General features: G+C 33.2%; 2 protein-coding genes across 2 annotated transcripts; one reads left to right on the forward strand and one right to left on the reverse strand.

Moving 5' to 3' along the window:
• Window positions 1-4,263: 4,263 nt before the first annotated feature.
• Window positions 4,264-7,974, forward strand: LOC18018426 (protein BREAKING OF ASYMMETRY IN THE STOMATAL LINEAGE). The gene is made up of 5 exons (XM_006402113.1): window positions 4,264-4,351; window positions 4,486-4,763; window positions 7,447-7,578; window positions 7,669-7,766; window positions 7,866-7,974. The coding sequence occupies exons 1-5, from the start codon at window positions 4,264-4,266 to the stop codon at window positions 7,972-7,974; spliced, it is 705 nt and encodes a 234-aa protein (XP_006402176.1).
• Window positions 7,975-8,649: 675 nt separating this feature from the next.
• Window positions 8,650-11,600, reverse strand: LOC18018427 (ferric reduction oxidase 8, mitochondrial). Its single transcript, XM_006402114.2, has 8 exons — window positions 11,401-11,600; window positions 11,235-11,331; window positions 10,948-11,133; window positions 10,636-10,873; window positions 10,211-10,538; window positions 9,863-10,118; window positions 9,059-9,786; window positions 8,650-8,977 (listed from the first exon to the last, which is right to left on the reverse strand). The coding sequence occupies exons 1-8, from the start codon at window positions 11,555-11,557 to the stop codon at window positions 8,784-8,786; spliced, it is 2,184 nt and encodes a 727-aa protein (XP_006402177.1). The 5' UTR covers window positions 11,558-11,600; the 3' UTR covers window positions 8,650-8,783.
• Between the last annotated feature and the right edge of the window lie 15,712 nt (window positions 11,601-27,312).

A 27,312-nucleotide genomic window follows, 5' to 3' on the forward strand; every position in this document is an offset into this window, starting at 1 on the left:
CTATCTATTGGGAAGTATGAAGATGAGATTCTATGTGACGTCATTCCCATGGGTTCGAGACATGTGTTGTTAGGCAGACCGTGGCAATCAGATCGTAGGGTGATACACGACGGTTACACCAACAAGCATTCATTCGCAAAATTACCCTCCTACCTCTCACGCTTACCGAGATTTACCAAGATCAGATTCAGATGAAGCTCAAGGAGAAGGAGAAAGTCGCCAACAGCCTCGACATAAACCACAGTGAATTTTCTAAACTCTTTGATCCTGAAATGACTACTTTTATGTTTGTGTACAAGGAATCCCTTGTTAGTACTAACCCTTCACAGGAGCTTCCTAGTGCTATGTTTGAGATTTTGCAGGAATATAAGGACGTTTTTCCAGTAGAAATTCCACCAGGACTACCTCCAATTTGCGGGATAGAGCATCAGATTGACTTGGTACCAGGATCAGCCTTACCTAACAGGCCAGCATACCGAACCAATCCTGTAGAGACTAAGGAGCTGCAGAAGCAAGTGGAAGAGCTGATGAGCAAGGGACATATCCGAGAAAGCTTGAGTCCATGTGCGGTTCCAGTTTTGTTGGTGCCCAAGAAATATGGTTCCTGGAGGATGTGTGTAGACTGCCGAGCTATCAACAACATCACTGTGAAGTATCGGCATCCGATTCCAAGACTAGATGATATGCTGGATGAGCTCTGTGGATCGACAATCTTCTCGAAGATAGATTTGAAGAGTGGGTATCATCAGATCAGAATGAAGGAAGGGGACGAATGGAAAACGGCATTCAAGACAAAGCAAGGACTCTACGAGTGGCTAGTTATGCCGTTTGGTCTCACCAATGCTCCCAGCACCTTCATGAGATTAATGAACCATGCCCTGAGACCATTCATTGGCATGTTCGTAGTGGTTTATTTCGACGACATACTCATCTACAGTAAAGGTTTGGAAGAGCATCTAGACCACATCAGATTGGTTCTTGATGTTCTTCGCTCTCAATCTCTTTTTGCTAATTTATCTAAATGTTCATTCTGCACTAACGAAATTGTTTTCTTAGGCTTTGTAGTAAGTGCAGGAGGAGTTAAAGTAGATGAAGAGAAGATAAAAGCTATCAAGGAGTGGCCAACCCCCAAGAATATTGGAGAAGTCCGAAGTTTCCATGGTTTAGCATGATTCTACAGGCGTTTTGTTCGTGATTTCAGCACCATAGCCGCGCCCTTAACCGAAGTAATCAAGAAAGATGTGGGGTTCAAGTGGGGAGAGGCGCAAGAACAGGCTTTTACAGCCCTTAAAGAGAAGCTTATCAATTCGCCCTTACTAGTACTTCCTGATTTTACTAAGACTTTTGAGATTGAATGCGATGCTTCTGGTGTAGGTATTGGAGCAGTTCTTATGCAGGATAAGAAGCCCGTCGCTTACTTCAGCGAAAAGTTAGGAGGTTCCACGTTGAATTATCCCACTTATGACAAGGAGTTATACGCATTGGTTCGAGCTCTCCAGACATGGCAGCATTACCTATGGCCTAAGGAATTCGTCATTCATACCGATCACGAGTCTCTAAAGCACCTCAAGGGTCAGCAAAAGCTTAACAAAAGACATGGGCGATGGATGGAGTTCATTGAGACATTCCCCTACATTGTTAAGTACAAAAAAGGTAAAGATAATGTGGTCGCAGACGCATTATCCCGGAGGTACACTCTTATGTCGACTTTAACATCAAAGTTGATTGGATTTAAACACATTATAGATCTTTATGAATCTGATACTGACTTTTCTGAGAGCTATGCCAAATGTCATAAGTTTGCCTGTGAGAAATTTTATAGACAGGATGGATACTTGTTCTTCAGTAACCGATTGTGCATACCACGAGGATCTATTCGAGAGTTACTGGTACGAGAAGCTCATGGTGGTGGATTAGCTGGACATTTCGGTGTCACAAAGACACTTCTTGGGCTACAAGAGCACTTCTACTGGCCGAACATGAAGAAGGACGTTGAGAAAATCTGCTCTAGATGTGTTGTATGTAAGATGGCTAAGAGTAAAGTTCAACCTCACGGTTTGTATACTCCTTTGCCTATTCCTTCTCAACCTTGGACTAATATCTCTATGGATTTTGTAGTTGGCTTACCTCGCACCAGAAATGGTAGAGATTCTATTTTTGTAGTTGTTGACAGGTTTAGCAAGATGGCTCACTTCATCGCTAGCCACAAGACAGATGATGCTGTGAATGTAGCTAACTTGTTTTTCAGGGAAGTAGTGAGACTGCATGGAATGCCACAGGTTATCGTTTCAGATCGAGACACAAAGTTCTTAGGACATTTTTGGAGAACACTTTGGGCTAAGCTGGGAACAAAGCTCTCATTCTCGACTACGTGTCATCCTCAGACCGATGGACAGACCGAGGTGGTGAATAGAACGTTGTCCACACTTCTAAGGACTTTGGTGAAAAGTAACCTCAAGACTTGGGAAGAGTGTCTGCCTCATGTCGAGTTTGCTTACAATCACGCTAAGCATTCCGCTACTCTCTTTTCTCCTTTTGAAATTGTATATGGGTTTAATCCACAATCACCTCTAGACTTGATCCCTTTGCCTTTAAGTGGAAAATGCAGCTTGAATGGCAAGGAGAAAGCTGAACAGGTCCGAAGAATACATGCTAAGGCTAAGGAGAACATCGAGAAGAAGACAAAGCAGTATGAGAAGCATGCCAACAAAGGACGAAAGGAGCTGATTTTCGAAGAAGGAGACCTGGTGTGGATCCATCTGAGGAAGGAGCGATTTCCAGCTGAGCGAAAGAACAAGCTAATGCCCAGAGTTGATGGACCAACACAGTCATCAAAAGAATCAACAACAACGCCTATCAGATTGATCTTCAAGGTAAGTATGATGTTTCTGATGCTTTCAATGTTTCTGACTTGCTTCCTTATGTTGCAGATTCAGATTTGAGGACAAATCCTTTTCAAGAGGGAGAGGAACGTGATACGATCCAAGGTGATCTACTCTGAAGCAAGAGGCAATAGATGTGGCGATGTGGTGGATGGAATGCAGCGATGATGCGATGGAGTGGTGATGGTGGCTGGTGGATCGGATCGATGGTTTGTGATGGTGAGATGATCGATTGATAGTGTGGTGGTAGTGTGATAATCGAATTGATGATGATGAAGGATAGAAGAATCTCTTGTAAACAGATTAGCTTTTAAGAGATTCGAATTTCAGAGTTTTTTTAGTTCTCAGAAATCAAAGAGAGAAGAACACGTTAAACGTTTGATCAAAATTCTTCAATGAATAACACTTAGGTGATTTTCTCTCTTTAATAGACTTAGAGAGAAATCGCAGCCCTAAGAAACAAACTACATGAAGTTTGAAATAAAAACAACAAGAAGTTTGATTTAAAAAAATAAAACAGCGAGGCGTCCCTAAATTCCTAAGTGGTGCGCCAAAATACTAAGTGCACAAGTCATTGTGACTTTGCACATTATTACCCATTAGTAACAACTTCTAAGTAACTCAATGTAGCAATGATTTCTGCCTCGTTAAAAACCTTGGAGAAGAACCTCCTTGCCTTCCAAAATCCTCACCAAGGAAAAGAGTACAGAATCATCCCTAAGTTACCTAGTCATTGTTACTGGGTTCTTCATTCCTCAAGATAGAGATGTTGAAGATGTGAGCTCCAGCCTCCAGTTGATCGATGTCCTCTGCGGCAATGAGTGCGTGAGCCTCCTTAGCCATTTCTCTAGCTCTGGAACGAGTGATCCTGCCAGCTACCTCTGGTTCCTCCTCCTCTGAGCTGGTCACGATCATATCAAGACGGATCCATTATTTATTATGATAGGGTGTATAATTTGCAATTTTATTATTTTAATAATCAGTTCATTCGAAGAAAATCATGTTAATAATCAAAATCATGGAAAGTAAGATTGTACGTCCTTCCACTGACAAATTAAGCCCTCTACAATTGTTTCTTTTTGGTTGAGTTAAGGTTCTAGTTAAGATTTAATATTTGATTCTTTGTGATGATGGAGCATTACAATTCCAAAAAAAACGTTATTTCCTTTTATTTTATTAATAGTAAATGCATTCATGGCAATCTATGTCTTGTCTCCCTAATTTTCTGAAATTTTAAATCAATCTTCTCCCTCATAATAAATCCCTCTTTATTCCTTCTGTCCCTCTTTATATATTTTCTGGCACAAGCCAAAACATGTACAGACACAAAAAGATCAGACTATTTTATCGGGAAAAAGATCCAAGCAAAATTATAACAGCCATGGCTTCACATTGGACAATACCAAAGCTTGTCACTTGGAGAGTCAAAGATTGGGCTTCCTGTTTCTTGGCTTCCAAGATTTCTCTAGGTCTTCCTCAATTCTCTTATATATTGCTTAAATTATTTTACTGATTATATTGCTTCCAAGAGTCAAAATTATATTGCTATATTTTTCAAACCTATTTATTGCTTAAATCATTTTACTGATTATATATATAATAGATGTAGATGAAGATGGAGTTAAAAATGACGGGAACTCTAGCAACTACAATAATCTAATGTTCAAGAGGACAAAGAAGAAGATGAAGAGTAAGAAGAAGAGATCAGAGAGGAAACTCAGCAGCAGCGTTTCTCCGACGTTAACGTCTAAGCCACCGGTTTTAGACGAAGCTGGCTTCATTGACTTATGCTTCCACCGCGAAGACGGAGGTTTCGATGTTGTGAAAGATGAGAAGAAAGAGGTGGAATTGTCGCCGGAAAAGTCACTGGTGAATCATAAGGTTCGTTTTCTGGAAACCTCAAATCCTTTTAAACTTTGAAAAAACTTCCCCATGCTAAAGGATGTGCAAATGGTGCATTTGAACAGGGTTCTGACTTGAAACTTATTTGTCGGGATCAATTATAAAGATAAAATAAATTATTTTTAAATAGCATAAAAAATTATAATATATTAACTGTATAAGTTTTACAAATCTGATTTTATAATAATTTCTTAAATTTATCTCTACGATAAAAATGATGTGCAAATGGTGCATTTGAACAGGGTTCTGACTTGAAACTTTTTTTTCGAGATCAATTATAAAGATAAAGTAAATTATTTTTAAATAGCATAAAAAATTATAATATATTAACTGTATAAGTTTTACAAATCTGATTTTATAAGAATTTCTTATATTTATCTCTACAATAAAAATGAATAACATTTTACAAGTCGTAAGTTTCATATAAATTGATCTTGTTTAAATGAAATGTTTCATTAAATAGATAGTATATTATTAAATCTTAAAATCCACGTTTTAATAAGATAACCAAAAAAAAGTACCTAAAATTCAAATAATAAGTTAGAGAAGAGAGAATAAAATATATATATATATACATATATTTTAAACGTTCTTGGGTTTTTTTATTTTTGACAGGTTTTATAAACTTTTATAAAATTATAAAACAATTTTTATTTGATAATAAATTCCCGTGCGTTGATGTACAGGTTTTTTCCTAGTAATATTAATTTGATCGAATTTTGTGTGTATGTAGATTATAATCTATTATATAAAAGTTGGGTTGTGTCTCACAATCTTGACACATCAGCATCTATTATTTTGACACATCAGATTTATAAAATAATTTATAATTTATTTTATTGATTTTGAATTATTTAGAAAACACAAAAGTCCTAAATCATTAAATACAATACAAACAATAAACTTCTTATCTTTTTTATTTTTTTTTTTGGGTTAAAATTCTTCTGCTTTGATTTTAGTGAGAGAGAATAAACTATTATTTATTCTTATTCTATTGATTATTGATGAAGATAGTCCAACAAAAAATCAAATGTAATTTGAGAAAACAAAAAAAGATCAACTGCATAATCTCTGAAAAGCTTAATGAATATCAGGAAGTCAACAACATAAAGTTATGGAACTAAAGGTGAATGATCATCTCTTTGTTTATAACATGCATTTGGATTACAAATCTTTTTAGTTTATATGTTGCCTTCAGATTTTAAATCTTGACTTATTTGTATGCTCAAAAGTCCAAATAATATCCCTTTAAAAGGAGTCAAGAAAATGAATACAACATATTTAGAGAAAAAAAATATTTTTAGTTGTAATGACTAATGATGACTAAGGAATTTTTGTTTTGTAAAAAGTCGTATTTCTCTGATGCAACAAATTATTCGGAAGTACTTGTAAAATTTACCAATACGTTTCTCTTATGCATAAAACTTCGCAACTTTAGACGTAAAAACTAAAATTTGTAACCAAATGAAGGGAATGATAAATCTTATTAACTTTAAAAATTCGAAATAATACAACTAAAATCATAGAAGTAAGTAACTATTTTGGAAAGAAATTTAAATAAATAAAAAATCTCATAACTGTAGAGTTTGGATATTTAAATTATTTTTTCGTATTCTATAGTCTTTTCAGACGAATTTCATAATTGTAGGATTTGGATTTTTAATTTGATTTCAATTTTATATGTTTCTTTTCCTAAAGTTGTAGATTTGGGCTTATATGCCAATTTTTTGTACCAAAGTTTTCTACTTCTACATAAAGCATCCCAAAAAGTAAAACAGATGTTAAGAGGATGAAATTGTGTGACCAAAGCCTCGGTAATCTTTTCAAGCATGCAAGTGTTCTATAGCATATGGAACTATGGAAACATAAGACGTCACTTTGAGAAAATTTGGGCTGATAGTTTTTAAATTCGCTTTAGTTATGAATATTAAAGTTAGCGATTAAATTCAAGTGAAAGATTTAGCATAGAAGACTATCTCCAACGTGAGATCTGTAGTGATTTCATACTAAAAACTTGGTGAAGAAAAGTGGTCATGAGTTTAATACAATTTGGGATATCATAGTTAGAACTCCATTATATTCATTTTTGATTTCAGAAGAGTTTATGAAATACTTTACCAATTAAAATAGGAAAATCCAAATAAAATTTATCTATTTATTTATAGGATATGCCTCTTGAGTTTATAACCATAAGTTGATATTTTATACTTAGTATTTGTTGGATTATATCAACTCTAGATTTTGTTTAGTATAATATGTGTTTGATTAGCTTCTTTGAAGACAAAATAATAGCTAAAAATAAACTGATAAAAATTTTACTTTTAAAAGAATTAAATAACAAACTTTTTTTTTACATGTATATGATAACCTCAAAAAGAAAATTCTGAATTAAGTTTATTTAAAGTTACAAAAAAGCTTAAAAATATTTTAAAAAACATTAAAAAGACTTCGTGCATTTGCACGGGTAATCATCTAGTATATAGATTAAAATAGAAACTAGATTCTTTTTAATAAAACTATTTCCTTCCCACAAACACATTTAAAATCATTTGACGCATCAAATATTATATGTCTAACATGGACAAAATTTATAGAAACCGGACTTTTGAACAACTTTTGCCTTGAAGCTTTTGACTTTATATTGATTTTTCTGTAACAACAGCTTATTTATGGAGATCAAGGCATAGGAAATACAAATAAGAAAAACTCGCTGAAGATTAAAGGGCCAGAACAAGATCCGGACGATAAGACTACATGCCAAGAAACTGAAGATGTCTCTTGTGATGCTCATGAGGTATTGTCTCTAATTTAAGATGTTTCTTTTTTTTTTCTAACTTAGATAATTTGCTATTTTTATCTATTTGTATACTTTTGGCTGTTGTAGAAGAACGAGGAGGAAGAAGAAGAAGAGATGGGCGCCTTTGACGAATCAAGCGAGTCTAATCACTCAGATGAAGCAAGAGGATCTTTTGCATTTCCCATGTGAGTTTCAATAGCAACAAAAAAGTTAACTTTTGATTGGTTGTCTTGTTTGGAAATTAGGGTGTCCGAATTAACATTTTGGGATTAAAAATGATGCAGATTGGGGGTTGAGTGGATAGGGAGCCCTGTTCACATGCCTAAATCAGATGACTTGTCTCCCAAGAAACAAAAGCCCATTGATTTCGGGTTCGAATGCTGTAGGTTCTGAAAAAAGAAAACACTCTGAAGCTTATAGGATTCTTTCATACTACTCTAGCTTATGGGATTCTTTCATACTACTCTATTTCTGAGTAAAGAAACACTCTGAAAGATAAGATTATCTACAATCTCGATTTAAACAAGAACTACTCTGTCACAGCTCTGTTTATGAGATTCTTTTGTACTATTCTGTCACAGTAGTAACATACACTCGTGCTCGTGCGTCTACTATTCTCCTCATTTCTGTTTCATATACGTCTTCCTGATTTTGATAGGATCCAACATGGTAAAACGATGAGTCTCCTTTTTAACAATGTTTCTCCTGTTTTCGAACAATGAGTTTTAAGAGGTTTCCAACAATGTTTCCAACAATGAGTTTTAAGAGGTTTCCAACAATGTTTCGAACAATGAGTTTTAAGAGGTTTCCAACAATGTCCTTTTTAACAATGTTTCTCCTGTTTTCGAACCAGGATGGTTCATTGACTGTAGACCATGATCCGAGTTTTTGAATTTTTACTTTTCTTAATTGTCGGTACTGAATGAATTTACGATTCTAATATAAAATTTCGTTGACCAGACATTAATTCCAATCTGTTTATCAGTCACATTGGTTTCACACCCAAATTAACAGTCTAATCATTTGAATTTCAAGAGAAATAGCCTAAGTGAAAAAGAAATTTGCATATTTTGGGAATTCTCAAATAGCAATTATAAAAGTATAGATAGGAGACCCAAAATGTTACAAATTACACGAGAATGAGAAAATAATGATACAATCTACTACTATTGACTAATACCTCTTTAGAAAAGGCTTTTATATTAGAGGTTGAAATTGAGAGAATGAAAACTGAGATTCATCTTCTTGTGGCTTCTTCTTGAATCCTCTACTCCAAAACACTGAGATCTTTGGCGACACATCGATGCCACAGCCTCTTTCATGGACTCTGGTCCACATGCCAAAACTCCTATACTCGACCATCCTCTCAAGTTCTTCCCAAACTCCGACAATATCTCTGTGTTAGACAAAAATGCTTCAGAACCTTAAGAGACAATATAACTCAAAAATATATATTGAAGTTTTGATTAACAAATACCTTGGAATTCTGGCCTTTCTCCGATATGTATTTCATGTTCCTCAACATGTGCAATTGGTATTAACTCGGTGAAGTTTCTTTCCTCTGGTTTTACTTCTTCTTTAGACATTCTTGGTGCCTCTCTGTTTTGTCGTCTCCACTTTAGAATAGTTGCAGCTAAACCTCCGGTTGCTATAGCTATAAAGTAAGATACAATGATAACCAAATCTGGAACCCACGAAGGAACCTTTTCTTTAGCTGTCTTCATTTCTCCTGAAGCAGCTAATTTCATAGAATGTGAATGATTCTTGTGTTCAGAAGGTATAAAGAAATGGCATAAACCAATAAGCAACCCGAGAAACATGAGAACGGTTATAAGGACTAATGTGGCAAGCCATCTAAAACTGTCAGGGCCAAGAATTGGGAATCTTGAATAGTCCTCCTCGGTTCCTAGGTGAATAGACTGAACTTGTGATTGAGCCAAGAAGTCTTGTAATGTTGTTGGTCCATTCGAATGCTTTTTCTCTTGGGTGACAAAAACTTTTATCTTGAGACTTAAGTTGTGGATTGGGGTAAAGAGCATAGAGGATATTGGAATCAACATGTTAATGTCTTGGAATGTCCTGACCGCAAATACGAGCTGCACTCTCTTGGGAGATTTGAGTCGGTTTTCGCACGCCAATTCCTGCAAAATACTTAGAAATGGCGTAATACCGATTCCTCCCGCCACAAGAAACAGAGTATCATACCTGCCAAAAACAGTCAGTACTTTCAGGTTTGAGCAATTCATAGAAATTGAGCTGATGCAAATAGTGTTTTAGCAACCTGAGGAAATATGCCGAGGCAGGGCCATAAGGACCTTCTACTCTTATGGTCATGTTGTTAATATTCTTATCAGAATTTGCAGCTTCTTCTACTATTTTATAAACAGAATCTGTCCATCTTCCTTCACATTTCATCATAACAGACAATGTGTGTTTGTCTACACTTGAGCTCGATGTAATACTAAACGGATGCCATTGAAATTGTGAGATCAACGGGATGTTCACAAATATAAAACTCGATGGAACGTAGTTAAGCCCTGCAAAATACCAGAAAAAAAAAATCACTAAAATAAAGTAAATCCTTTTTATATGTGTAATATAATAAATACAGAAAAATGTACTTTCTTACTTAGGTGCTTTGGCAAGACAAGCTCAATGGCTTTACAAGAGAAGAGACGTGCGGAAAGAACGCAGCTTTCGGATTGTGATTGAACAATCCGAAGTGTCTTGTCGAGTCCAAAGAGAAAGACTCCAGGGAGGATCCAGTAGAAGTGACGATCACCAGCATGAAACAAGAAAGATACAAGAAAGAGTATATACAAATGGTGTGTGTAGTAAAAAACTTCAAATTTCTTCCTTCGAATTTGAGGAAGTGATGTGACCCACATCAGCAATCCTGTTACAAGACTGATCACTCCAGCTACATATATCCGGCCTGTTCTCTGCCATTTCCAAATCTGTTTTTTTTTTTTTGGTTTTTTTGTACCCCAAGAAAGAGTCATGAACTACTGTTCAAGATTGTTATAAAGAATTTGACTTGTACTTTTTTCTTACCTCTTCTTCAATGTGATGAGTAATAGTCCATATGAACAAGGTGCTTCCTCCATGAACCAAAGAAAAGAATATCAAACCGTTCCCAAGCCATACATGATATCTTACAGAAGCTGCAAACTGAATGTTGAGTAACCGGAACATCGAAAGTCCTCTCAAGACAGGGAAAAGAAGCAGAGAGAGACAGGCTTCGGCTAATAGACCGAACCTTGTAGCTACTCTAAAGTACTTAAGCTGCCATCTGTGAACATATAACAAGTCAACAATTCTATATAGAATAGGCTGTATATTTTCAAAATTGGAGAGCAACTTTACAGTTCAAGATTCATGGTTTTGATAGGCGTCAGCTTGTTGAAGTCGTTGGAGACGCGAGCGTAGAAGGTCCAAGCTAGAAAGAGTAGGAACAGAAGAAGAGCAATGATCTCGAAACAAGACACAATTCCGATGAAGCTATTGATAATGGCTGGTCTTGAGACATTAAAATCTACACTCTTCCCTCCTCTATTGCTCATTGTGAAAACAAGTAGACAAAAACCTATTATATCAAATTTTTGATCTTTTACTTACTTTTAACTATGACGCAAAAACTGAAATTATATTACCTTGTTGAACGATTGTATAGCGGGAGTAAACTCAAGTAAATGAGTCCAATTATAGAAAGAGCAATAGGAGGGAATGAGAACACGGCAAAGCTGAGACCTGATGAATCATAATTGGAGAAATCAGAGATACACAGAAGTAAAATAAGAGAAGATTTGGGCTACTTACCGTAATAGCTGAAGAAAGTGTGTCTGATGATATCTTCTGCTTGACGCCAAGATTGTATCCATAAAGTGGTGGGTTTTATGATCCAGAGAGAAATCCAACCGATAAGTAAGAGATTCATAAGTACTCGGAGCACAAGTAGTGTCAACACTTTGCCCATTTTTCTATTCACTATTTTAGTTAGTTCCAATGTTAGAGGGTGGTTTGGTTTTTGTTCAGCTTCTTTTAGTTTCTCTTTATATGGAATCTAAAGAAAGAAGACCCAATAAAAGGGCCCCACCACCATGTCACGGCTTGCTTTCACTTCAACACTTAGTACAACCTTTCATTCTCAAGAGGTGTTGATTATAGAGTAATGAGAATTATAGAGTATAATAGAGAGGAAAAGAAAACAAAGAGTTAGAAGAACAATATGAACCTGTCAAGGCTAGATTCCCAGTTTTTGTTATTTGATAGGTAGTTTTAAGTTGGAGTATTAGTTTGTCATCCCTTCAATGTATTTTTTTGATGTTTTCTTTGGTTTCCGGGGATTTATCAATATCCCGTGGGCTTTTGACTCCCGAGGACGAATTCTTGCCGGCTTGGTAATTTACCTTGTATCCCACTCTGTGTTTCACTTTGGAGTTCTACTTTGATAATAAAATCTAGACCAAAAAAGTAGAAATAAGTGAAAATTGTATGTTGCACAAAAACAGAAGTGGAAAATTGTATTTATATCTATGAAAGCAAAGAGGAAAAAATTAATCAGTATAACGCTAAAAAAAGGGTGGAAAAAGGTTATCATAAAAACAGACAAAAGAATCCAGCGAAAAATCGCAGGAAATCTCTCTCTACTTTTTCTTTGTGATTGGTCAGAGTAAAAGAAAATTCAGCAATTATAACTTCTTTCATAAAAACATTTTGACTTTATAGTTCAGCACCTGTCGATGGTTTTTTTTTTTTTTTTTTTTGGGTCGACAACATACTTCATTGCATAAGAAAGTTATTACAACACTGTCGATGGGTTTTACTAAGGATATTGGAGTCGGTGTAAATTTTAGCCAAATTATTCTAGTTTATGTTTGAATTGGTACAGCTATATATAGCCAATTTAATACAGGATATAAAATAAAAATATGTAGCTTATATAATTATGTTTTAACTACGGGCAAGTTATTGTATAAACTAGGTGAATACCCGCACATAAAGTGCGGGTTTTTCTTTTTAACTATTTTCAAATCTTATATAAAAAAATATAATTATTTTTGTTATGTGTGTTAGTATATTATTATAAATAATTTTTAAAAATTTATATATATAAAAAAAATCTTAAAAATTAATTTAAAATGCAACATCATAAATATAAAAATAAATATAATCATTATTATTTGAGATGTATATTAGTATGCTATTATAAATAATTTTAAAAATTTTATCCAAAAAAATTAAAAATCAATTTAAAATATAATATTATAAAAAGTTAAGAATTATATAAAATTACAATAAATATCAATCAATATCAATCAATTAATAAAAAACTGTTCATATTCTTTGAATGTTTTAAAATTTGATATTAAAATTTTTTTAAAAAAATAAATTATAACTTTAAATTATAAAAGTGATACATGTCATCTCCATATCAATTTAAAATGATGATGTGTCACTCATATGGAGAGAGTTGGTTATCTTTTATATATAAAATTGACCATTTTCCCCGTGACTCACACCCTTAATTTTACTGCCCGTTCAATCAGTTGTTAATTTTTTTTTTGTCAAGATAAATTATTTATTTTTGAAAATTATTTTGTGCTAGAAATTAAGAACATGATGCGAAACCTTCACTAAGTGGTAATCTAACGGTTGAAGAGTTTACCTTGAATGCTTTTCTTTAGCAAGGGAGTCTTTTTACAGCGATTTCAATCATCTTGACTTGATTACCTTGTAACAAAATCTAAACTTGATGCTTAAACATGTACAATCTCTTGGACCAAATTTAATCAAAGCCCAATAGCTTATTAATTTGCAAAGGTATGAAAAGAAATAATAGATTATACACTTTGTGTATTAGAGGAGAGGAGATATTTTCTGGTTCAAGATTGTTTTAAATTGCTGGTCAATCAAGCAATTTAATTCAATATTGATTGTCTCTTTTATCCACAACTGACTCAAAATCAATTTAAATTTGTAACTTCCACATCTCTCTATTATTGTCTATATTTATTGGACAAAACTATAAGATTATATAAAAAGGCTATTGTCTTTCTTATTTTATCTGAATGCACTTTTTCTGCTTTACACAGAGAAAAAATTCACACTACACAAAAAACTCTCTCTTGCTTTAGTTTTCTTTCAAAGTAAGTCCGAAAGTATATCGTAGAATGATCAGTTCGTCAATTCTATAATTGGATGCTGCGATTATAGTTTCAAGTGGTTGTATTCTGGGATTCTTTATCTCATAAACCGTCACACTGTAGGAGATAATTCGGATTAAGAAAAAAGTCATACTCACCTAAACTTCTCGTATTTTTTTTTAATCGTATTTTCAAAATGTTTTTATCTGAAAATCTTCTCTACATATTTTTGCAATATAAGTCTCCATATTTTACACCTACAGTCTTAATCCGAAATAATATGATCTTCATCGGATCCTATATTGCAAAATTTTTCTTTCTCAAACAAATTTCAGGAAGTTTTGTTTCTCCTTCAAAAATGCTTTCCGCGGGCGTCAAACAAACCAGTTAGCACTGATAGTTTCCAAGATTTAAGAAAAAATGACTCTCGTATACGAAGAAACAACTTCCACGAAGGCCATTAGCAAGTTACGCGAACTGTTCTCTTTCATACAAATCAAAAACGATCTTAAATCGTAGACGAGAAAGTGTCTAGCAACTTCCCTAAAATGTCTATAAATCGTCTCGGTACGCCTTCGAGCTATATCCGTGAACGATTTTTGAGTTAAAAAAAAAAATACTCAAAGCAATTCTACAAACACTTTATAGCGATGTTTAAAAAACGCAGTACTTAGCGACTTATAATTTTTTAATCGCTATTTTATTGGTTCTATTTTAAGAATCTGATATATTTTCTGTCTTTTTTGAAAATATGTTTAACAAGATTGAAAAATCCTCAAACTTTGACTAAATGTCAAAAGTGTTAAATGTCCCATATTTGATATTTGGATTTGAATTTGGGTTTAGATTTGTTAATTGAGTATTATGTCCATTAACTTATCTTTGAGCCCATATTTGTGTTGATCTTTTGTGCTTGTTTAGACACAAAAAAACAAATCCATAAAAAAGTATATTATTTGAAATGGTCAAAACATAATATCTTCTCCATTCAATTTTGTAATCAAATCGTAAGTTACAAAGTGAGTAATTCATGTGAATTGAATTCTTCCATTAAGTCACTTGTCTCTGGTTTTCCTAAAGGCCATAAAACGTGACACACAAAGAAATAGCCCATTCAGGCTAAGAAAAATGGAGGTCCAAAATGGATTGCTTGTAAAGCTTAAAATGCACATTTGTTAAATGTCCCATATTGGAAGCATAAGGTGAAATTCATCTTGTATATAAAGTGGAGAAATTATAAAAAGGTTAAAAACCTTAATATTTTTAATAAAATGAGATATCTGGGCTGGACTCAGGTTTTATGATCAGGCAAATAAGAGAAATTTTTTTTGACCCGAAATTCATTTGCTAATTGTTTGATTAAGTCAACAATGCATAACATCTCATTTATTGTTGTGTAACAACATAAATAAAGTATGATTGATTTTATAACATTTCAATCTTGACTTTATGAGGACACTTGATTCTCACGATAAGCTCATAATGAAAAATTCAAACTTGAATTCCTTTTGTAACATACAAAGTTTAATGTGGAAAATCAAAACGTCTATACCCACTTTATGGCTCTTGTTAAGCATTTGGGCTATAAAAGAAAGCCATCATCTCATTCGTCTAAGGTTGGGATAATACACACAGGAATGTGAAACATGTGTCCAAGCAAAACTCATAAAAATTCCATCACCTCATTTCGAACAAACTACCAAACCTCTAGGTCTAATACACACAGTCTTGTGACTACATCTATTTACTATGAAGTAAAGATGAAGTCTTAGAAAAATTCAAAGAATATAAAACCAAAGTTGAAAATCAACTCGGAAAAACTATTAAGTTAAAAGTGATAGAAGAGGTGAATATGATAGTCCATTTAATGTTTTTTTTTGTTAAGAAAAAGGCATTATACATCAAACCACTACTCCTTACTTACCAGAATCTAATGGAATTGCGGAACGGCCTGGTAGTATACCTTTGTACAAATACCTGAAAGTGTGACGGTGCTTAGCCAATCAGCCATCACCCAGGCACTGAATAATCTCTATAATGGTAAATCGCATCATATAAGAAGACAACATAAAAGCATTAGAAACTTGATCACAACTAGAGTAACCTCAATAGATTACATAAAATTAGCTGAAAACCTAGCAGATCCATTTACCAAGGGTCTAGCTCGTGATCAAGTTACTAATGTCATCGAAGGGAATGGGTTTAAAGCCTATGACTTAAGAGGATGTTTGATGGACACCCCACCTACGTGACTAGAGATCCCAATATGTTAGGTTCCAAAGGGAGAACTAAGTCAAACAAAATCTAACGCACTGAAAGACTTATTGTCTTTACCTAGTTCCCAAGATGATAACAAGCTTACATACAATGCTCATTGTATATCTACAAGGATAAGAATAGCTTTTAATGATAAGACCATAGCTTTGATATAGCAGTGGACTATTCAAAACTCTTAAAACAATGAATATTGGCAAATCACCTAATGAGTGTGAAGTGAGCCGTTTCTAGGAGATTGAAGAACAGAATATGTTCTCCAAGTTCACTCATGATTAACCAGGCAAGTTCATGGCCAAAATGAATACAATAGAGAACTAAGTTCTACGAGAAAATGAAATTGGGTTGTATCTGTTGTCTCAGTTTACATTAAAATCCGGGTGGTTCAAGACATCATGTTCACCTCCTGACCAAGTAAGCCCGACATATATTAACATTGAGTGGTTCAAGGTTGAAACACACTACCATCTCAAATACAGTGATTTTTCTCTTATACTCTTGAAAGTCTGTCTAGTCTAGTCAAGTCAAGTTGCGTCTAGTCTAGTTAAGTCAATTTTATCGAGTCAGTCCGGCCTTCGTATGTCTAGAGTTCTTTCTATTCATGTGAATGATTGTTGGACCATATTTAATCAAAGCCCAATGGCTTATTAATTTAGAAAAGTGTGAAAAGAAATAAGAGATTATACACTATGTGTATTAGAGGAGAGGAGATATTTTCTAGCTCAAGATTATTTTAAATTGCTGGTCAACCAAGCAATTTAATTCAATAGTGATTGTCTCCTTTATTTACAATTGAAAATCAGGATTAATTTGAATTTGTAATCTCCACATCTCTCCATTATTGCATATATTCTCCATTATTGCCTATATTTATTAAGCAAAACTACGAGACTATATAAAAGGGCTATTGTCTTTCTTATTTTCTTCTTTATACAGAGAAAAAACTCACACTACACAGTAATCTCTCATTTGCTTTAGTCTTTTTTTCAAAGTAAGTCCGAGAGTATATCGTAGAACAATCAATTTGTCGATTTTATAATTGGATGCTGCGATGATAGTTTCAAGTGGTTGTATCCTGTGATTCGTTATCTCATAAACCGCCACACTGTAGGAGATACTTCAGATTAAGGAAAGTATCATACTCGCCTCCACTTCTTGTATTTTTTCTTAATCGTATTTTCAAAATGGTTTTTTTATCTGAAAATCTTCTCTACATATTGTTGCAATATTTGTCTCCATATTTTACACCTACACAATCCAATCACAGCGATAGAAAATGCATTTTGAACAAATTGATAATGCATGCTTTATAGAGCATTTCAGAAATAGGATCCACCAGTCTACATCATAGTTGTCAGAATATCTCGTGATTTTTATGACAATATAGGTGTTTTAGATATAGCCGTAGACATTCGTTGTAATCATCCACCTTAACAGCCCAATTTGGTAGACAGTTGAGAATAGAGATGTCAAACAAACCATAACCTGCGGGCCAGAGTCAATAAGAACTACTCTGGGGTGGGTATGGACATTATTTTCCTTGTCTATTAAAGAGCAGAACTTGCAGTTCCACCCATTGCGGTTCACGAGTTAAACAGAGTGATCCGATGCAGATTCACGGGTTTGCGGGTGACCTTCAAAACATAATTCTAAAAGAATTTGTGAAACTCTCGCAGAAAAAGCTTACAAAGTCTGCAAAAGTTCTGAGATAGTTCTACAAAAAAAATGGTAGCTAGGAGGTCTATAGAAGGTCTTAAACATTGCATAGGTGGACCTGTATATACGTTTGAGGACGCACAGGGCAGCGAGACGGTGCCATGGGCCTATGAAAGTTAACTAGAAAAGCTATACTGAAACCAAATTTCACATCCACTTACGTGCAGTCTGATTGGGAAAGTCCACATATCTTGCAGTTTTTTTTGACTTGGTCGATGTTTATGACTTGGAAAAATGGTTGGGTCGTGGGTTACTCCTCCTTTACTCTTTTTTACTTGTAGTTTGGTTATAACCTTATAAATTTAAAGCTTAATCGCCTATTGAATCTCCTCTCTATGGTGGAGTGAAAATAGATTTTCATTGAATTTAGATGGAAAGAAACACTCTCCTCCATTCTCAATTCCATGTCCGTAGCTCTCCTAGCTCGTGACATTCACCAAACTATTAAGAGTAAGCTGGGGAGTCATTGATAGACCTAATAACATCATCTCCTATTCTACAATACAACCTGATCAGGTCACGTACTTATCTCTCTGGTTGAATTCTTGTATTTTGCTTATCCCTTGCTCCCATTCTTTTTTAATTTTAAGCATTTTTATTCTCTAAGCGGCTTAATTTGTTCTCCAAATGGTATCAATGTAAGAGAAAAATAGCGACAAGGAATTTATTTATGAAAAAAAAATAGAGACAAGGAATAATGCATTTTTACTGAAAAATCGACACAGGACAATTAGATATCCGGCTTGCAATATTTCAGTTTGTGGTTTATGACACTATCAAACTTATTAAACAAATTAAAGTTTCAAATATTAAGCGTATTACCGTTGATTCAAAAAACATTAATTAATTCAGTTCTGTTTCTTTTCCACCCCTAACTCTGCATACTCTTGAGATCTTACATATATTACATCCCCATGCAGAACTATTAAACTAATGTATTCTCTCTTTAGTCTTTGTTTTCAGTATCATAACCAACTTAATATTCATCATAATTATAAGTATATGTCTTTATCGGGAAAGGATAAAGGATAAGTTTATGCCTCTTAATCGAAGATTTCTTAAAAATACTAGTTTTAGGATCATAGACGTGTAGTATAAAAAGACTCGAGAGTTGAGGTGTAGCATTAACGAATCGACGGCCATGCGTTTTCAAATTAGTTGCCTAGTCCACTTTGATATTGAAAAGCATGAATGATGTTGAAAATATCTTTGAGGAGTTTACAGGATACGGTTCGAAGTGCTAGTCACGATCTTGTAGCCGATTTGAGGAGAGTTGGTCCCTCAGCTAGATAGTGGAGTGATGGTCCATCCGATAATGCATCTCACCCTTTGTCACTGAAGTATGTAATTAACCTATAGAAACCAGTCAAAACAATATGATTAAAACTCAAATTAATAAAGAACAAGAAGGAAAAAATAAAAGAGTTCAAGATAATTCAGTGCCAGAGGGTGAGATTGGTTTCTAAAGGTTCTTTATCTCTTTCATCACTCTTTTTTTTTTTTAATATTAATTTAAAAGTTAAACTAGATACAATTAAAAGGCCGGCTATTCTTTCGGGCACTTAGTGATGTTAACTATTATTGAACAATCGGTCTTTAGGGCATCTCCAAAAGTAACCTCAAATCTTCGAATATGAATTTTTGTTCACTCTAAAAGCAACTCTAAAACTTCAAATTTTGAGGTTTTGAATAGTGAATAATTTTATATTTCATGAATATTTCACATTTATCTTTATAAATTTTAAATTTGCATATAAAATTAATTAAAAAAACTGAAATTAAAATTTTTATATTTTTATATTTGGGAGCATTATGGAAATAGTTTTTTGAATAATTTGTTGTAATGTAATAATTTACAATGTAGTTTGTGTGTTTTAATTATTATGTTTATGTAACTTTATCTTATAATATAATGTTTTATTTTATTATAATATTTTAGTTAATGATATTTTTTAATGTATGTTTTTTGTTATTTATAAAGTTGTATGATTTTTATTAATAATGATTAAAAGTAAGGATTATAGTGAAATATTTTAAATTTTGTGAGATTAAATTTGAAGTTTTGTTTTTGGAGACAAACATCATCAAACCTTGGCCAACTTCAAATTTGAGATTTGGCCAACCTCAAATTTGAAGTCCTTTTGGAGATGCCGTAAATGCTTGACATGCTATGTTATATTCCATAATGTTAGACATCACACACAGTTAAGCTTCCATCTCACAGTGCTGATGGAATAAACTCCATCTTTGAAATCTAGCATCAAGAAGCACAATGCACCCCTTGAAGTGAAAATCCAACCCAAGCTAAGATCGGGTCTGACCGTTTTCATGACCCACTTGGCATATGATAATTTGAGTTGAAGAGCCAAAGTCTGCTGGGCATCGACTTGATAAAGTGTAGATATTTATGCCTCCTTTCATGCTGAAAATTCACAAACCGTATGGTGGAAAATATCCGGAGGTTCTGAATCAATACCTTGCTAAACTTTTTATACATTTCTTTCCAAAATGAACCACATAATCTATAGAAACACTCTATGGTCTATACGTTGATCATTTTGTTTTAGAATATGCATGCCAAAATACCTAAAGCCTCATCAAACAATAAATTCTGTAAAATTTCTCTAAGGGCTGTAAAAAATTCTTATAGTTCTACCCATCACACATATATGCAGATATATAAGCTGGATATATACAGTGACTTTTTTTTGTGTGAAAAATATGATAATAAAAAATAATAAATATTAACTTATATATATATATCATATCTATTAATAATAACAATATGAAAAACTATGAATGAATCATTGTGTCTTTCTGTTTAATATTATTTTTGAATTGTATTTTTTCGTGTATAACTACTACTTTTATGAAAGATTACTATTGTATGGTTGTGTTTTTTCGTTTATTTTTATTTTTAAACTGTAGAAAAAACTACGAATGAACTGTTATGTCTTTTTTCGTTTAATATTATTTCTAATAGTATAATTTTGTATATAAATGTCAATTTTATGAAAGGTTACTATTGTATGGTTGTGTCTTTTCGTTTATTTTTTTAATTATATATTGTCGTGTATAACTACTAATTTTATAAAAAATTACTATTATATGGTAGTGTCTTTTAGAGTCAGGCTACTTTGGCAAAGGCTTATAGCCAAGTGTATAATGTAAGGCGCGATACCTAGACGTTAGACATGACACCATATGATTTGTTTGGTCTCAACAAAATCTAGCGGATCACTTGACAAAAGTATTACCTAGGGACTTGGTGATAAAGTCAGTTAAGGGGATAAATCAAAGTCCATTTGAAATCTTTAATGATAGGATACCCAATTCTCCTTTGATACAAATTAGAGACTGAATTCAATGTGGAAAGCCTATATCATCCCAAAGTAAGTGCTTAGACCTACAAGAAAGGATTATGATGAAGGTTTCTTCTTAATAGATCTTTTGAAAAACTACTTTTTTTGCAGGTGCAATATTAAAAGTATCTATCTATATAAGTGTGAAGTGTTGCTACTTCAAGAAGTTAAGACTTGGCTTTGTATATGCTCATGAATGGATATGGACATATGGCTTATAATAGTGGCAGGTATACACACTTAGAATACATACGTAGTACTTTCATGTGCCCAAAATGAGTTGAAAGAATTCAATCCATACAACATCTTTATTCTTGGGCATTTGGAATATGTAATATCACTAAGAAGAAAATTCAATCTTCACGACATTTTCATTTATGCATGAATTTGGTATATGAGTTGCTTATTTAGAGAATCTATGATTACACTTAAATGGGAGAGGAATGTTGGATATTAAAGCATTACAGTTATTTTAGTAAACTATTATGGGCTTGCTTGGCGTTAGACTGTAAAGATTTTTAAGTATTTCACAGTTTCAAAGTCTTTTTTTAACCAAACACACTTTTTCTATTTTATTAATTTTAGAGTCTTAAAAATAAGACTTTCTCTTTTCGGTCATAATTTCTAAAAGCTACGTGGGAGGAGCTTTTACCCAAAAAGGTTATTAAAAAATATATATGATTTCTTCCTCCCCAGAATCATTCAAAAGAATTTATAGATTTATATATAAGTAATTACTAACTAAGTTTAAATGATTACATCTTTTTTTCCTTCCTTTTTTTGAGATCCATTTCTTTAATTTGTTTTTTAATTTTATTTTTCTGTTTGTTTATCTTTTTTTTTTAACGTCTGGAGGTTTTATCAAATTCCAAAATCCGAAAACAAACATAGTGATCCAAATCAGTGATAAAGCAAAGCCAAGACAAGGGAAAAGTATCAATCACCAAGGGAAGTGATTCTTGATACTCCATCTCCAAGAAAAAACAGACTAGAAAGCTGCTCTGTGAGACTCCGCTCCCTTCTTTCCTAACCGGGAATCAGACAGACCAGCTATCAAATCCATGAGACCCCGAATCCGCCTTTCATCTGGATTGGCTATCAACTCTGAACGCCCCCAACCGTCCCTACCAGTGAGCCAACGCCGTATACTCTGGGACCTAACGTCCTCTCTCTCGTTGGCCCACCAATCGCCCCTACCAATGAGCCCAACGCTTTCTCTCTTAAGCCCGTTGGCCCACCACTGTCCGACGGTTGGCCATTTTCTAGGACCATGGGCCCACCCCTGTCCGACGGTCGAGAGTCGTTTGGTCCGGGATGCTCGTAAGAGTTGTCTACTGTCCCTGCAATCACCACATGATCTTTCCCCGTGCTTTGTCTTCACTCGCACGGCACCGCAGACTACTTCCCGGTGGGCATCCATCCTGAGATTGCTCCAGCATAAGCACGCTTAACTCTGGAGTTCTCTCAAGACACTTGACCAGAAAAGAAAGTGCACTTTGATGACATAGGTAGTCAAATCAATTCTTATAAGCCTTTTCACATATACCGGAAATCGGGATGTCACATGCTGTTTCCTCTCGATTAATTCTATCCTGAAGCCAAGCTGGTCCACCTAAAGCTAGGTAAGATTGATATCTACCATCTCTAGTAACAGTCCTTGCAATCTCTCTGGTCGTGTAATTTGAGTTTAGAGATTCCATCTCAAAACCCACGTTTATAAAGGATGAGTATAGAGATTAAATTTGCGATGTGAGGGATCTGTAGCGGGGCCATTCCAGGGTTTGGATATGGCTTCAAAAGCCGCACTGCAATCAATTCCCACCGTCACATCTGATATGTGCAAATCTCGGAGACTTTGCAGAGCTCATATCATGTTGGTTTGTTTATCATGTTATTCAAAGTAACAACTAAATTTTAGCATTAAATGTTTTAAAAGTAAAAAGTTACAATAAAAGCTAACAGTAACAGCTCTTACCAAGCAGACCCAACTATTGAGTTTATGGTTATTTTACTAAACATTGCAATTTTTGAGATTATGGTTATTTTACCAAACATTGCAACTCTTGAGTTTATGATTATTTACTAAACATTGCCACTCTTGAGGTTATGGTTATTTGACCAACCATTGCAACTCTTGAGTTTATGGTTATTAAACCATTGCACCTATTGGGATTATGGTTATTCTAAACCATTGCAACTATTGTTTTGTACCCCTAGGAATTCTATTAAAGATCAAGAAATCTTTGGAGAGAAAATAGATAAGAACAAGTAATTGCAAACAATAACTAAAAAAACTAACATAATAACAAACACAGAAAACTCTATATGTATTTCTTGTAACTTAGCCTAGAACAAGAGGGAAATTTTGATTGTTTTATCCTACAAGGATTTCGTGTAAGCCAAGACTCCATAAGGGTCAAAATACTCTTGAAGGAAAGTGCTTCATACACGATTTAATCATTATCCAAGTTCACAATTTATAAAGATCTGGGTTCAACCACAACATTTTCTATTAATAAGAACAATAGAAAAAACTATAAACAAACCATTGCGTTTAATATTATTTTTTAATTGTTCATTTTTGTGTATAACTGCTAATTTTACGAAAGATTACTATTGTGTGGTTGTGTCTTTTCGTTTAATTTTTTAAAACAATAGAAAAAATTACAAATAAACTGTTATGTCTTTCCGTTTAGTATTGTGTTTTAATTGATTGTATTTTTTGGTGTATAAGTATTAATTCTAACGAAAAAAGCTATCAATTTTATGAAAGGCTATTAATGTATGGTTGTGTCTTTTCGTTTATTTTTTTTTTTAAATATACATTTTTGTGTATAACTGCTAATTTTATGAAAGATTATTAGTGTATAGTTGTGTCTTTTTGTCTAATTTTCTTAAACAATAGAAAAACTACAAATGAACTGTTGTGTCCTTCCGTTTAGTATTGTTTTTAATTATATATTTTTTTCATATATAATTGCCAATTTTATGAAAGGTTATTATTGTATGGTTATGTCTTTTCGTTGATTTATTTTATATATTTTTTCGTTTATTACTGCTATAAGTTAGATAATATTTGCTCCGATATCATCTGGTGGAAGAAGAAGTTTCAAAGATGCTCATTTCAACATACTTCGCGTATCAACAACAGTGTAGCGGATTTATTGGCAAAGAATGATCCTCCTAATTTTTTGTTTTATGCTGCAAAATTGTACCCACCAATGTGGTTAGCTAATACTATATCTACGGATTGTAATAATTGTTCTTAATATATATAAAGCATTTTGTCGTAAAAAAACTGCTTATTTTATGGAATGTTATAATCGTATGGTTGTATTCATTACTTTTTTTTGTTAGACATTTTCATACATAACTGCTAATTTTATGAAAATTTTATAATTTTTTTAGTTGTCATCTTCCATACTAAGAAGATAACTTTCAGAAAATCTATGACCATAGAAACATATAGAAGAATTTGATGATTTATATATTGTTCTAAACAAATCATACAAGTAATATCAGTAACATATTGAAGTTTTTCATCCTTCACAAATATACATCTTTGTAAGGAGGCCACTGAATCTTGAGAAGCTGATTTCTGAACAACAACGACCGTATCAAATTCTTGAATAACTGTGCATATGAAATTCCGTAATAGCAGGCATTACGTTGCATATGTGAAGATATAATTATAATATAATTTTACTCAAAAATGGCCAGCATTTGATTTACACTTGGAGGAGTTATAAAGAGTAAGGAGACTTTCAACTTTTTTTCGATTTCACACTTTTACGCGCAAAGAATATGAAAGTGGACGACAACTGAGCTTGAAGTGCTCGGATTTACCTTCATGATGTCATATATGTTAACTCAGTACCACCAGTTCGAGTTATTGAAATGTTGTAGGTATCTACGCTGTCGACCAAAAATTTTTTTACTCAAAATTGAATAATTAGGAGATTTAGAAAGCCTAATGATAGGATACCTAGTTCTCCTTGGATACAACATTAGAGGCTGAATTTAATGTGGAAAGCCTATATCATCCAGAGTAAGTGCTTAGACCTACAAGAAATGATTAGGATGAAGGTTTCTTCTTAATAGATATTTTCAAAAGTTGCATTTTTTGCAGGTGCAAGTTTAAAAATATCTACCTATATTAGTGTGAAGTGTTGTCACTTCAAGAAGTTATGATTTGGCTTTGTATATGCTCATGAATGGATATGGACATATGACTTATAATAGTGGAACGTATAAACACTTAGAATAGTGTTTAAATTTGTATATGTGATATCTTCATATGCCCAAAATGAGTTGATAGAATTCAATCGATAGAACATCCTGATTCTCGGGCATTTGGAATGTGTAATATCACTAAGATGAAAGTTCAATCGTCACGACATTTTTATTAATGCATGAATTTGGTATATGTGTTGTTTATTTAAAGAATCTTTGAGTACACTTAAATGAGAGAGGACTGCTGGAAATTAAAGTGTTACAATTATTTTTGTGAACCATTCTAACTCTTGAGTTTATGGTTATTTTACTAAACATTGCAATTTTTTAGATTATGGTTATTTTACCAACCATTGCAACTCTTGACTTTATGGTTGTTTACTAAACATTGCAACTCTTGACTTTATGGTTATTTACTAAACATTGCAACTCTTGAGTTTATGGTATTTTACCAACCATTGCAACTCTTGAGTTTATGGTTATTAAACCATTGCAACTGTTGAGATTATGGTTATTCTAAACCATTGCAACTATTTTTGTACCCTTAGACATTCTATAAAAGATTGAGAAATCTTTGGAGAGAAAAATAGACAAGAGCAAGTTATTGCGAAGAACAACTAAAAGATAACAACATAATAACAAACACAGAAAACTCTATTTGTATATTTTGTAACTTATCATAGAACAAGACGGAAATTTTGATTGTTTTATCCCACAAGGATTTCGTGTAAGCCAAGGCTTCATAAGGATCAAAATATCTTAAAGAAAAATGCATCATTCACGATTCAATCATTATCCAAGTTCACATTTTTTTTAGATATCGGTGCAACCACAACATTTTCTATTTCCATTTGTTCATTCACGAATACTAATTATATTTGACACACAAATTCTAGCTTTTCAAAATGTACTATTAATATCACACAAATAAGAATAATATGTACAATAATATATGATGTTATAAATTCAAGACAAGTTTAGGTTTCTCAAAGATAATGTTGACTTAAAATTAAAACTATTTCTAATGGTTGAAATCCAAGTATTTTCCAAAATTTTTACAAATCATTTTACATTTGAATTTTTTTCTACAATATTTTGAACTAGAATTTATCCTCTTTTTTTTTTGGATATTTTAACATTTTTTCATATCATAATAATGTTTTTTAAAACTTTTCATTGTAAAAATATATCTATCAGTGATTGATTTCTATCGATAAAATTGATCATGTTTGTTATAATTGTTGTTTAATTTCTTCTCTATTTCAATTGTATAGTTATCTTTTATAAGGATGTATATGTTGAGTTGTACATTATTACATTAATTGTAAACTATGAACTTAAATAGAAATGTGTGTTAATTGTTTTGTACGACTTCGTTCATCTTTGTATCCTTATACTTTTGATAGTCATATCTATTCATTATTTACAATAGTAGTTTTTTTTCTTTCAAAAATTGAATATTCATATCTAAATATCATCACTTTTTGTTATATGTATCTTCACTTATATATATTTAAAATAATTAAGAATTTAAAATACTTGATTTCTCTTGAGATTTCGTGGAGGCTCGAGACCTAGAATAGCCCAATACTAGTATATTAAAATAAATTCACAGTTATAATTGGAACCATGGAAATATGTAAAAATATATTGCTATCATAACTACATTATACATAAGATAAGACACTGTTGCCAGTTGGAGGAAAAAATTACTCTTGGTAAATATTTTAGATGGTGTATTTAGTTAAGGTGAATCTTTTAGCGCCTCATTACTTAGATTGGTGTTATGAACTGCTTTTAGAGGTATTTGGATCTTGTTTCGCAGTTGTCCATATATCTCCACAAATACCTCGACCCCCTAGCTATAACCAACATTCTGGAGCAAACTACCCTTAACCCGATACTAGTATCTGGAACCAGGTAAGGTGAGCTATCCTATTATTAAGGTGACCTGGGTGGGTCGGAGAAGAAATGGTGTACCGAAGTGTAGATTAGACAGA

The sequence above is a fragment of the Eutrema salsugineum genome, unplaced genomic scaffold (assembly GCF_000478725.1).
Source record: "Eutrema salsugineum unplaced genomic scaffold, Eutsalg1_0 scaffold_2, whole genome shotgun sequence".
Lineage (NCBI taxonomy): Eukaryota > Viridiplantae > Streptophyta > Magnoliopsida > Brassicales > Brassicaceae > Eutrema > Eutrema salsugineum.

What these genes read in the sequence shown, in the direction of transcription:
- LOC18018426 (XM_006402113.1), top strand. Translation starts at nt 4,264, where the DNA reads ATGGCTTCACATTGGACAATACCAAAGCTTGTCACTTGGAGAGTCAAA. An exon ending in GGCTTCCAAGATTTCTCTAG is followed by an intron (nt 4,352 to 4,485) that starts GTCTTCCTCAAT and finishes TATATATAATAG; the next exon opens with ATGTAGATGAAGATGGAGTT. An exon ending in GGATCTTTTGCATTTCCCAT is followed by an intron (nt 7,767 to 7,865) that starts GTGAGTTTCAAT and finishes AAAATGATGCAG; the next exon opens with ATTGGGGGTTGAGTGGATAG.
- LOC18018427 (XM_006402114.2), bottom strand. Translation starts at nt 11,557, where the DNA reads ATGGGCAAAGTGTTGACACTACTTGTGCTCCGAGTACTTATGAATCTC. An exon ending in CTCATCACATTGAAGAAGAG is followed by an intron (nt 10,539 to 10,635) that starts GTAAGAAAAAAG and finishes AAAAAAAAACAG; the next exon opens with ATTTGGAAATGGCAGAGAAC. An exon ending in AGAAAGGCCAGAATTCCAAG is followed by an intron (nt 8,978 to 9,058) that starts GTATTTGTTAAT and finishes TGTCTAACACAG; the next exon opens with AGATATTGTCGGAGTTTGGG.